At 38.1% G+C, this 12,474-nt stretch overlaps 2 protein-coding genes across 3 annotated transcripts; one reads left to right on the top strand and one right to left on the bottom strand.

Moving 5' to 3' along the window:
• Positions 1–479: 479 nt before the first annotated feature.
• Positions 480–4,162, top strand: zgc:153372 (uncharacterized protein LOC767695 homolog). 2 transcript variants are annotated; one of them, XM_053320653.1, is made up of 10 exons: positions 480–661; positions 1,204–1,334; positions 1,875–2,025; positions 2,106–2,242; positions 2,575–2,644; positions 2,737–2,818; positions 2,953–3,084; positions 3,174–3,316; positions 3,481–3,603; positions 3,719–4,162. In XM_053320653.1, exons 1-10 carry the CDS (start codon positions 626–628, stop codon positions 3,794–3,796), a joined length of 1,083 nt encoding a protein of 360 aa, XP_053176628.1. In that variant the 5' UTR covers positions 480–625; the 3' UTR covers positions 3,797–4,162. The 2 variants fall into 2 exon arrangements, with proteins under 2 accessions (XP_053176628.1, XP_053176629.1); XM_053320654.1 differs by lacking the exon at positions 3,719–4,162 and having other exon boundaries at positions 3,174–3,342.
• A 660-nt stretch (positions 4,163–4,822) lies between these two features.
• On the bottom strand, positions 4,823–11,337 carry aifm4 (apoptosis inducing factor mitochondria associated 4). The gene is made up of 19 exons (XM_053320664.1): positions 11,268–11,337; positions 10,399–10,488; positions 10,193–10,302; positions 9,979–10,088; positions 8,830–8,874; positions 8,644–8,725; positions 8,367–8,479; positions 8,146–8,232; positions 7,165–7,256; positions 6,917–7,047; positions 6,702–6,817; positions 6,530–6,601; positions 6,376–6,439; positions 6,142–6,218; positions 5,886–6,003; positions 5,673–5,771; positions 5,499–5,574; positions 5,313–5,417; positions 4,823–4,898 (listed from the first exon to the last, which is right to left on the bottom strand). The coding sequence occupies exons 2-19, from the start codon at positions 10,485–10,487 to the stop codon at positions 4,868–4,870; spliced, it is 1,617 nt and encodes a 538-aa protein (XP_053176639.1). The 5' UTR covers position 10,488; positions 11,268–11,337; the 3' UTR covers positions 4,823–4,867.
• Between the last annotated feature and the right edge of the window lie 1,137 nt (positions 11,338–12,474).

The following is a 12,474-nucleotide window of genomic DNA, read 5'->3' as shown; positions in this document are numbered from 1 at the left end:
AAAATAAACTAAAACACAAGACAATACAATAACAAGACAGTATAAATATAGGCTACAGAGTTAAAACTGATACAGACATGAATCCAATGCCTCCAAAAACAAGAGGAGTATTTTGTGTCAATTTGTGTAAACTGGGCTAATGCCATCATAACCTTATTTTTTGATTCATTTAACCGAACTATAAATCTGTACATTAACTTCCTTAACACTGCATAAAAGGTGGGGACATTGTTCAAAACAAACATGTGAAGCCTAAGCAGAAATCTCAATGCATGCAACCTGCAACCTGAAGCTTTTTCATGTTTGCTTTGCTGTAATTGCACCAAAAATGGGCTGTAGATTTTCCTTGGTTTTAACTGCAATCATGACAACATTTTTAGAGTTGTAAAGGAAACGTTACTTCCGCATAAATCTCGCGGGAGTTTGATCATTTCCCATTCATGTTTTTGCCTTTTGCCCATGTCTAGTCCATGGTCTAGTCTCGACCTTAGGCTGGTGTCAGCTGTGCTCCTGTCATACCCAAATACTTCTCATTGATTCTCATTGTTCATTTTTGCTTTTTAAACAGTTCGGAACCACTTTTTGTAACTTTAAAGGAAACTAACTTGTAACTCTTTGTTGCGCAATGGAGACTTCCGAAGACGTGCGGGAAAGCGTGAAGGTACAGTTAACGGAGCTTGTGTTATTATTGAGTTTTATTCTCATGCATTTACCTGGTTTTTAAGTTAATGTTACTAAAATATTTTAGGGCTATCACAAGAAAGATTTCGACACTTTGCAGAGAGGCCCCTCCCGGGCAAATCATTTCCGATAATCTCTGCAAAGCAAGACTGATACTCTACTTTGATCCCAGGAACATTGCACACATGGATATAATATCAGGAATTCTGCATATCATGTACACAGAGATTGTATGTTGTTGTTTTTTTAATCTAATTTTATTTTACTATGGAGTGTGATCGTCTAACATTTACTGAAAATATTTGAATTAACTTAATTGTCTGTGATCTCCTGCAAAGAGATTTTCATCCTTAATTTGTGTGATTGGCAGCTGAAAAAAGTTAGTTTAAATCAGTAGATTATACATGTTGTTTTAGTACTACATTACATAGTGGGTAGTACATAGTACTTAAACACCTGTACACTGACTTGCAGCCTGTGTAGAAACTGGAGTTGGCTCATAATGTGTCCTCATGTGTGCAGAAATACTACGGCAATCGACTGCAGTCCACTTGTGATGTGCAAACAAGTGCCCCTTCCTGCAGTTTGTCTTGCTCAGCGCCAAAAATCGTTACTCAAGCGCTGAGTCTGGTTCACCCCGAGGTGTCCAAAAGGTACCATTTACATTTTTTTCCTCGTCTTCATCATTGCATCATATAGGTCTACATCTTTAGCAGTGACTGGAAGGTACAGCAGAGATTATTTTCTAACATGCAGATTTGTCATGCAGAGGATCTTCAGACAAGCCTGTTCTGTAGCTGCTGTCCTTGATTATTTAGACTAAAACAAGAGCAAATTACTGTACCCATTGTCATCTACACTAAGCACACACATCAGGCAAAATGTGATTGACAAACGACTCATCATGACTCATGACTTTCCTATCAGAGTAGTTTAGATTTAGTGGTCATTGGACTGTGGTCACTGACAGTAGGGTTGGGCAATATATTTATGACTATTATATTGATATGTACTGTTATTTATTTATTCAGTCATTATATCCACATTTCATTGTTTAGATATTTTGTGAAAGCACCAATAGTCATCCTTTTCATTATTATCACAGTATTGATGTAAAGGTATTTGATTAAAAGTATCTAGATATTTGATTTTGTCCATATCACCCAGTCCTAACTGACAGTACTTTGCTCCAGATTCTACGGCTGCGGTCTTCCGTTTCCAGCAAAGCTTGAGGGCTGCAAAGTCCTGGACCTCGGCAGCGGCTCTGGCAGAGACTGTTATGCCTTCAGTAAACTCGTTGGACCGAGTGGGCGTGTCACCGGGATCGATATGACAGAGGAGCTGGTAAGAATGACACATGCACATACACACACATTGCCATCTGACTCCTTTGCTCTGTACTGACTTAATTTGTGTTTCTTTAGATCACAGTGTCTCGTCAGTACATCGAGTACCATCAAAAGAAGTTTGGCTATGAGCAACCCAACATCACTTTTGTCCAGGGCTACATGGAGAAGCTCGGTGAAGCTGGCATACAGAGTGACTCAATGGATGTTGTTCTGTAGGTTTTGAAAGTGGTTATGATTCTGCATCTGTGGTTCCCAACTAAACAAGATTACAAGATAGATCTAAAGAGTTTTTTTTCTAACCTTTTTTGGTGTGAAAACTGACTTCAGGCCTCAAAAGGTCATTCAAAGGTCATTATAATATTCTAATAAGGAAATCAGACACATCAACACAATTGACAAGGGGTCACAAGTAGACATTGCTTCATATTATGGGTCATAAGCAAAAAAGGCTAGGAACCACTGTATATGATTTGTCCATTGTGTCTGTGGTCTGTTGATATAACAGCCTGGATAAATCAAAAAACAAATCCTATCCTCTTTTCAGATCCAACTGTGTCATCTGTTTGTGTCCCGATAAGAAAGCAGTGCTACAGGAAGTCTACAATGTCCTAAAGGTTAGTATGAAAAATGTCATTCATTTAAAAATGTCTCTGAAAAGATGATCAAGAACAGACTCTGACTCTCATCACGCTCTCATTTTATCCAGGAGGGAGGTGAACTGTACTACAGTGACATGTACGCCAGCAAAGTGGTGCCTGATCACATGAAGAAAGACCCAGTTCTGTGGGGTAAAATACTGATGATAACATAATTGAACTGTCATCAAATTTCAATGTGGAAGGCAAGAATACAACACAGAATAAAGCTGATACACACAACATACAATATCCTTTTGACTTTGATCTCTTCCCTTTGGATTCAGGTGAAGGAATGAGTGGCTGTCTGTTTTGGAAAGACCTCATTTCCTTGGCCCACAGTGTAGGTTTCAGCACTCCACACCTTGTTTCAGCAAGCCGTATTGTGGTCCACAACAATGAGCTCAAAGAAAAAGCAGGTAAAGAAAAAGGAAAAAAAGAAGCAATTTTGACTTTTAATGACAAGATCATTTTCATTCTACAACTAAGCCAGCTCTTCTTTCTGCAGGGGACATCTGCTACGCATCAAGCACTTACAGGATGTTTAAACTGCCCAAACATCCTGTCATGACTGACGCAACAGTGACCTATAAAGGAACTGTAGCAGACTGCCCTGATCAGTTGGACTTTGATTCATCACACTGTTTCAAGGTATAAAACAAGCCACATCAGAAGAGGTTAATATACAAACCCAATGATGAATGCTTACACAAGAGTTGCATGTACTGTAAATCTGTTTATGTGAAAGGAAAAAAAAAAACTTCTAAAAACATCTTTGGACAGACTAGTTCAATGTTTATTTTTGTGCTACGCAGAAAGATGTTGCAGTGGAGGTGAATGGAGAAATGGCCGCAATCCTCCAGAGTTGCCGTTTCGCCCCGGATTTCAAAATCCAGAAGTTGGATAAACCAGAGTCCTGCTCTGAGTCAACACCACAGGTAGCTGGTTTTTCTGAAATGATTAAATTCTCAATAGTTACCTACTGAAAAATGAAGGATGACCCATTTATTGCATGCAAGAATCTATTTTTTAAATTGTTTTATTTTTTCTCAGTACTGCCACCTCAACCCATTTCTGTTGGCTGACAAACTGGGAAACGCAGTGAAACAATGCTCCAAAACAGGCAAATGAAGAAGAAGAAGAAGCAGTGAATTGTTCTGAAGACAGCAGACAAGTACAGAAATTTAACTGTCAGGCATTAATATGTGTTGATTTTGTCCATAAAGGTTTGTAGGAGGCTAATCATTTTATACCTGTTATGTAGCTCCTGTGACTTATGAATATACTGAATGTATTTTATGAAATTACGTAATTCACAAAGTGATTATTGGTATATAAAAAAAGCTGTAGAAGCATCTTGTCAATGTTTTTGTTGCTAAAACCTGTTCTCTAGTGTGTAATATAAAAGATTAACTTGTACTTGTACTTGTGGATTCAGATAATCAATAAACAATGATTTGAAAGAGAGAAACATACATGTTTAATAAAAAATGTTTAAGTACACAAACATGATTACATCGTGTTTTTTTTATTAGCATCTGTCTGACAATTAAAACTGAAACAAATTTAAATAGCAAATGCGATTATGATGAGATGAGCAACGATTTGGTCAGTTTAACAAACAAAAGGAGAAAAAACATCTTCCATACTGCTCATGTAAGCTGACAACAGTAAAGTGGATGATATGTTAAGTCAGTTCTGAATTATCCCTTTACATTTAATACCTGAGTATTAGTTATGTACCATAAAGCATCCAGGTTTTATTTTAAGTAAATGAAAGATGGTTAGCTCATGCATCATGATATCAATGTTGTCAATCAGCTAACTCATGAGTCATTAAAACAGTAAACATGAAACAGATGTCTAAAAACCCATAAAATATTCTTTATTTTAAACAAGTTACTCAAATATACTGCAACTGCTTCCGTTTTCAGTGTTAACACAGTCTGTATGTCTTTGAATATGAAGTCCACTTAGACTTACCCAGTCGCTGCACTCATGATTGAGATTAGATTACAAAGTGCAAATTCAAAGCCTTGTTTGCTGCTATGGTAACAGCACTGTGAGAGAGAGTGAGAGAGAGTTTTATGGGCTTATCGGATGGCAAGATGCAGTTAATCGAGCGATCCCATTTGGCACTGGATGAGGGTGAGTGGAGCCAGAAAAAGAGAGGTGTTACTCCGGGATACAGCAGACATCTAGTTACACCTGCAGCCAGCTCAGGTCATCAGCTCTGAACAAACACGAGAACAATACAGATGTTTCACTGTTCAACACACAGTATGTTTACATGTACACTTGTATTCCAGTCATAGTATTATCTGGTGTTTGATTATATTTAGGATTATAGATCTGTATGGGTGTAACACTGAGATGCAACCCTGGCCTATACCAGCATATTAAAAAGACCTGTGAGTGGTACTACTGCCAAATTTCAGACCTGAACCAGACGTGAGACACAAAGCTTCAATATATTCTTCTTTCAGTTCATTGTTTACTGCCTGATTCTGTCCTGCGGGTTTGTCTTCTTTTACATATCACCAGTAATGGACAATACCAATGATCATCATGTATTTATTTTAGGAATTTCATTTGCATCTAGTTTGTGTAATCTGGTGTGTGTGTGTGGATGCATGAAACGACTCACTGAGCCTGTGCTTTTGTTATGCGATGTCCTGTTGCCATCAGTTCTGCCAGGTGAGCCACAGCAGGGTCAAACATCAAGCTGGCGGCAGCTACCACCACCTCATCTCTGTTGACAAAGGGAAATGCAACGCAAATATAACACCACAATTCATTTTCAGCTGCATCAGAAGTTACTGAAACTGCTTACTTAATATAAAAAGCCAGGAACTTCCTCTCTTCCACTTGGCCTTTGAATATGATTTCTGTGTAGCCTTCCCCATAGCCTGTAGAATGAAGAAATGAAAGAAGAAAATGAGATTCAGTGCAGCGTTGCCTGACTTATTCTAATATAAGAGTGACAGTTTCTCATTAAAAACTCCACCTGTGTATCTGATACTCTTCCCAAGCAACACAGTCCAGAAGAAAGGAACCGAGTCAATTTTGGTTGGTTTCTTCAGCATATTCAGGGCAGCTACTTTTCCTGAGGAAAGAAAAGGAAAATGTGCTTAATAATCATTTTTGAGCCAGACAGAAATTCCCATATCAAGTCACAGAACATGAAGGTTGTGTCTCTTTGAATCCTTCAGTCTCTTACCATGGGCATGTGACATTTGCCAGTGACCAATGTTCACCCTTTGGTCTCCACGAATGGTCAGAGGGAAGGAAGCAACGTCTCCAGCGCTAAAAACATCTGGTATATTGGTCCTCATGAACTGAAGAAAAGAGCAATGTGTTTGATGTCAGGTCTACAAGCACTTTAGTTGTCATGTCAATACATTTCAGTCAGTAACAGATTAGCCATATCAACACCACAGTGATTACAATTCTGCTGTCGATTGCTGTTTGTTTACCTTGTCTACAACTACAGCTTTCCTAGAGTCCACTTCCACTTCACTTCCTGCCAAGAAGTCTGAATTGGGGATCACACCTGAGAAACAGACATACTTGAGTTTTGTAATGCTGAACAGGAAAGGTCAGAAAACAAAACGATAAAGGTCTATAAATTAAAAAGGTGCAAAAGTTCATAATCTGCAAAGAATAAATACATTTTTTTCTGTCATCGTAATTAAAATGAGGTCAATTACCAATTCCTGCAATCACCACATCAGCTTCCAAGACTATACCACTCTTCAGCACCACCTCCTTTACCTGCAAAAAAAAAACAACACTCATGGATCAACAATATAATATCAAGGTCCCAGTTGAGTCTCAGTGAGAGTGAAGATTGAGGAGTGTTACCTTGCCATTCTCCCCTCTGATCTCTGTGACTCTGTCGTTCATGTAGAACTTTACATTATGTTCCTCCAACATCTTAAAAAGGAAAAATTGTGTGTTTTAAATTGTGTTAAATAAAAACTGGTAATAATTACATTCAGCTGTGACAATACAGAGCGCCATCATTGTTTCTTACTTGCATAGTCATCTTGCCGATCTGTGGGCCCAGAGACCGCTCAAACGGGTATGTGCCAGTGCCAACAACAGCCACACTGGAAGCTTTGTCTGATAAGTAGGATGCCACTTCCATGCCTATTATTTCAAGAAAATAACAATGACCTATGAATTAGATTGACCAGAAAACAAACTAAGATTTATACTGCAACGTAACTTAAACTCAAATCTGATTACCTATGAAGGAGGCTCCAATGACGACAGCCTTACAGTCAAGGCAGGAGCTGTGAATCTCTTTGGAATCAGCATAACTCTCCAGTAACTTCACTCCCATCAGGTCATTACCAGGACAGTCGAGCGGCCTCGCTCTGTTAACAGAAGGACTATTATATTGCTATTGCTGCATAGAAAGCTTACAACTCAACAATTACAGATGGTTTTTACTAGTCTTTTATATGTTTGAGGAACATGCGAGTGAGTCTGACCGACAGCCCGTTGAGATGAGGAGCTGGTCATAATGCTGCTGGCTGCCGTCACTCATCTTCACTGTCTTCTCAGGTACGTTTACTGACACCACCTGAAACACGAAAGATATTTCAGTCTGTGCAAGATGGTGAGGCCACATCTCAAATATCAGTCTTTTATTTAACCTTTATATAATCAGGTAATCCCACTGATATAGAATGTCATTATCAAGAGACCTCAATGTACATGAAACATGAACAGATAATTGTTGACTTTGGGTTCACTGAGTGTTAGCCAATCATGTGGCTAACTCATGTATTGTCAGTATTGCCTGATCTGACCAAGAGTGATGAAATGTAAAAAGGAAGTTGTTAAAAGGAAGAGCTCTGTAGATGAATGAGTATCAGTGCATGCTACCTCTATCTGAGAGATATGACCAACCGACCTTCTCATACTGGGTGCAATGATGGGTACCATAAACATCACCAGTGATAAAACGGAGGGCAGAATGATAAACTGAGTCCAGAGGTTTGAGGGGACAAGAGGATACATCACTATAAATCACATCAGCTGACAGAAATACCACTTCAGTAACCCTTTTTCTGCAGAGTCGTGGGAATCTGGGCCTATTTCAATATCGAATATGAGAAACCAATCTTCTGTCGTAGCTTAGTTACAAGAATTTCAATATGGTCTTTAAAATCTATAGTGGAAATTATATAGTCTATATTGGATCTATGAAACAACATGAACTTAGTTTCCCATGTGTTCACAGTGCAGAGCATTCAAGGAGGTTTGCAGATTCATAACAGCAAATTGAGGAGAATCAATATAATAGTATAGTCTGCATAAAGGTAGGCATGAAAGCCAGATAGGGATGAAGTTATATCGTTAATGTAAATGGAAAATAAGATAGGACCCAGTTTGGAGCCTTGTGGTACACCTTTCAATATCGGTAAAACTCAGACTGGACATTCCCTGTTTGTTTTTTTGCTTATCACCTCTTTCTGCGTCCACACTTCTATCCCATGTTGTTGCAAAAAGTCACTTGACCGGAGGAGGATGCTGCTGCTGTCCACATTCATAGCCTGAAAAGAAGCAATGCCATCTATTACTGAAGCGACATCTAAACACAGGGTAACGACACACTAAAGACGGTGTTTATTGTAATGACTGAAAATGAAGTGTTTGTTTGACTGCATGAATACAGGTTAGGTCTTACCTTGCTCAGTTTGGGCTTGTCAAATGGAGTCAAGGCGTCTTTGGTTACTATAATGATTCGACCCTGGTAGCAGTTCTGTCTCAGCGTTTCAGCACAAACCAGAGAGGCAGGGCCTGAACTCACAAAAATGACAGTCAGTCTGTACTTACTCAGCGGGTACATTCAGAGATGGAGATTAAGGACACACAGCAGCACTACAACACCAAGTGATGTTGAGAATGATGGTCTGAGGCTTGAACTGTGAAAATGTGCCATGATTATTACATCCAGTCCTTACCCCCTCCTATGAGCAACACTGTATGTTTGATGTCTGGTACCAAGCTGCACATCTCCTTCACCCGTTTGGTCAGCTTCAGAGTCTGACAACAACAACAAATGATGGATGATTTAAAATAGAGCATTTTGACACAAAAAGGAAAGAAACATTGTGATCGTTTCATCAATTGAACTTGCAGTCACTTACCTTTTTGTCGATGGAAACATACACTTTGCCATCCTGAACTTTGACCTGTGAAATTCATGTTTAAAAGGAGAAGTTTAGCCACAAACTGACCGACTAAGAGATTTTCTTTTTCAAAAAACAGAACATAGCATAGTAGACGTCATCTGTACGCAATGCCAAAATCATGTCTCTCCAGACTGTGAACTGAAATGTTGACAACCGCTTCCATTTTGTAAGAGGGAAATATTAACAGTAGATTGAGGAAGTGACCAGAACAATGACAATGTCCTGAAATGGAACTACAAATGTTGTCTCAGTGTCATATTTGCCGTTCTTGTCTTAAGCAATGCACATATTAAATTAAACACCATGTGCTCAACAAACGCTGTTAGCAATCCCAACGACAGGATATTAATTAACAGCTGAATAAATATTGCTTTGTTTGATTAGCTTTTATGCCAGTCTGCGGTACATGGGTGCGGGGCCACCTGCTTATGTGAAGTCTATGAAAGGTTTTGTATATAAAAAGCTTTATTTGGAAATAAAATATGTATTTGTGCCCCATATGAAAGGAGTACAAATGCCAATGTATGCTTTTGTTATAATAATCATTTTTTAAAAGCCTGCATTTTGCTTCCATTTAAGTGGCACAAACATCATGACATCAACAGAAAGTATGGAGCTATTGAATTTCACAACCATGTATGTTCAAAATGTAAATTCATGCATTCCTTTAAGAAGTGGCACAAACAAGGTTACTCTGTTGCTTAGAATAAAAAACAACACTTCTCAGGAAAGTCAGTTTCTGTTGACTTTAAGCCAGGACGTGAGGAATTGTATGTAACATATAATCAACAAATGTGTTTCCAATCTATGCCAAGTCATGGATGTAGCAAAAACACCTGAGTAGAAACAGATGTTGGGTGGAAGCTATATGAACTGGACTCTTGCCACTCCTCTTTGTCATACTTTTACACACCTTGACTGTACAAGTGAGGGCTTGTATTAAGGAGATGGCTGAAAAGTGAATTTGTGCCATCCAACCCATTCTTAATAACCATCAATGGGAAACCGACTATCAAGATGGTGAGAATATCTCTTGTGGATTCATTGCTGTTGAAATAGGAGTAAATTATTATTAAATGTTGAGCTCTAAAAGAGAAGTTTTACCTTATAGCTCGGCAGAGAGTCCAGTCCTGGATACTCCTCAATATCTCCAGTTCTGACATTGAAGCAAGCGCCATGAAAGGGGCATCTTACTTTGTCACCAACCAGTTTTCCTAGATTATCAGAGAACCTGCCGTTAACACTACTTAATGCAAAAAGGTCATTCATTCAGAGTTAGATGTGTAGAAAGTGGCAATCTGGATATAGCTGGATGTACCTTTAATCAGAGGAGCACTGTAATGAGAGCACCTGCTTCCAACTGCGCTGTACTGACCCTGGATACGGACAAGTAAGACCTTCTGTTCCCCCACAGATACTTCTTTCATCCTTAATAAACAAAAAAAGAGGTGGACATGTGAAAGAAATGTAGCTACAGATGACTGAAATCACATAAAGCGTAATATTTTTTATCTGGTGACTTACTCTTGGTCTTTCAGGTCAGTCTCCTGACAAACCAGCTCGGTCACCTCCTCCAGCTCTTCAGCAGGACCCGGTTCTTGGCACCGATTCATTCTTAAGATATTAAGAAAACCTGCCTTTTGTTAGGCTGACTGGCACAAAGTTCACCTGGCTCAGAGGATGACACAGCACATCCAGGTTCTCAGGTTTCATTTAGCTAATTAAGTTCATTTTTAAAAGGTAGGCTACATCTTAATTGTGTTTATTGTTCTATTTTAAGCACAAATTGTATCCCCATGGTGAAAGACTTATAGGGTTAGGGTTAGGGTTTCACTTGTTTACTTTATAATGTCTTTGTAAACAATAAACAGGTTATATGATGCCCTATACAAATAATAACTGTTCATTCAAAGCCAGCTGTAATGCAACTTTCTCTTAATTCTGTTAGGTTTCTCAGACAGAGATTGAGACATTGAGACATTGAGAGAAAGATTCAGTGAAAACATCCATAGAGAAACAAGTCTAGTCTTGGACTGGATTTAGACTTAATCCCTGAATAGTCTACAGTAAAAAATAAAAAATAAAAATCACGAGCATAAATAAATCATTGTTATTATTATTAGGAATATGTTTTGGCTCCAGTGTAGAGATTTTCAAACCTACACTGGAAATTGACATTAGTTTGAAGCAGAGGTCATAATGTAAATATGAAGTTGACAGATTTTAATATAACTATAACTATATTGTAAAGCATCGCATCGAGTCCTGCAGCACCCATTCATCCTTTACACACCTCTCCTAGTACGTCTCATACATTTAGCTCATGGATGTATTATAAAATTTAGCCACATTATATTAATACAAACATTACAGATCATTTGTGTTATCCTCACCTTTTGTCTTTTTGTGATTGCGCACCTGAGATCCTCGACAGTGTTTGCAGGAGATGAACAGACTGATGCGTTAAAGAGCGAGCGCAGCACCACGTGACAGCCGGCCTGCGTACCACATGCTCCTCACGAGCTCCTCCCTTCAACACAGTTATCACACAGTTATCTCTCCCAGTGGTGCGTTTGGTTCATTTCTCTGATCACAAATGAAAATCTCACAACTATTTGTTCAGCCTCCACTTCATAAAACAGATTTTATCATTCTTTTGAACAAATTGAAAATACTGTTTTTTGTTTGTTTGTTTGTTGCTGTTGTTTTGTTGTTGTTTATTTAGCCTAAATGTATCCTGAATTGATTAATTGCACTCAGGTGAGTCTTTCACTTATGAAGGGGATTAGATAGATAGATAGATAGATAGATAGATAGATAGATGGATGGATAAATAGATATAATATAATATAAGGTCTTATTATACATTCATGGTGTAGCTACTACTGATCACTAAACTTTATGTTAAAGATGTTATAATATATTTTGAATGTATGAAATTGATTTGATTGTTAGCTGTGGTTATAATGGGTACGTGTTTTTATTCACAAATGTCGTCTAGTTTTTGCTAATTCGCACGAAATTCAAATAATAATAATTAATTCAAATTGTAATAATTACAAAAAATATGCAAACCAAAATGTTCCTGTCTGATCTTTAGGTATCAACTAAAGGGGTCAAAACACTCTTTTACTTTACATTTACTGATTATTACTTTCTCGTCATAATACTGTCTGAGCTGTTAGTAAGTTACAATGTGAGACGGTCCTTCACCTGATGGTGGCGCTGTGTCATCAAATACTGAGGCAGTACTTCATGTCCTCGGTCAGGCTGTTATATGAATGAGCAGCGTTGTTTTGGTGACTTTTAGTGAATGAAAATATAAAAAGTGAAAATGTCAACCATGCCTTTGGTCCCGGGTAGAAAACAACTATAAAGAGTTTAAAATAATATTATAAAGCGTATAATGCAATAAAAATAAACAATGTATCCTGTGTGTTGTAATAGTTTATGTAAATTGTAGTTTATATGAAAAAAAGAAACTACGATTCCCATAAACCCACAGTGATTTGTGACGTATAGGTGGGTTGGGAGGTATGTTGCCTTCATGAACCCTTTGTAATTTACACTATCAATGGGTAGATATAGTTATACATGCAA

The sequence above is a fragment of the Scomber japonicus genome, chromosome 6 (genome assembly GCF_027409825.1).
Source record: "Scomber japonicus isolate fScoJap1 chromosome 6, fScoJap1.pri, whole genome shotgun sequence".
NCBI classification, from domain to species: domain Eukaryota; kingdom Metazoa; phylum Chordata; class Actinopteri; order Scombriformes; family Scombridae; genus Scomber; species Scomber japonicus.
Note: the sequence above shows the minus strand (reverse complement) of the source record. Positions and strands in the feature narration are given on the sequence as shown.

Bases quoted from the DNA above. Each gene is read 5' to 3' on its own strand.
- aifm4 (XM_053320664.1), bottom strand. From the start codon at position 10,487: ATGAATCGGTGCCAAGAACCGGGTCCTGCTGAAGAGCTGGAGGAGGTG. The intron at 6,440-6,529 runs GTAACACTCCTC...TTTTTTTTGCAG, and splicing joins TCAGAGGGGAGAATGGCAAG to GTAAAGGAGGTGGTGCTGAA. The intron at 6,004-6,141 runs GTAAACAAACAG...TCTTTTCTTCAG, and splicing joins AAGCTGTAGTTGTAGACAAG to TTCATGAGGACCAATATACC.
- zgc:153372 (XM_053320653.1), top strand. From the start codon at position 626: ATGGAGACTTCCGAAGACGTGCGGGAAAGCGTGAAG. The intron at 2,026-2,105 runs GTAAGAATGACA...GTGTTTCTTTAG, and splicing joins TCGATATGACAGAGGAGCTG to ATCACAGTGTCTCGTCAGTA. The intron at 2,819-2,952 runs GTAAAATACTGA...CTTTGGATTCAG, and splicing joins GAAAGACCCAGTTCTGTGGG to GTGAAGGAATGAGTGGCTGT.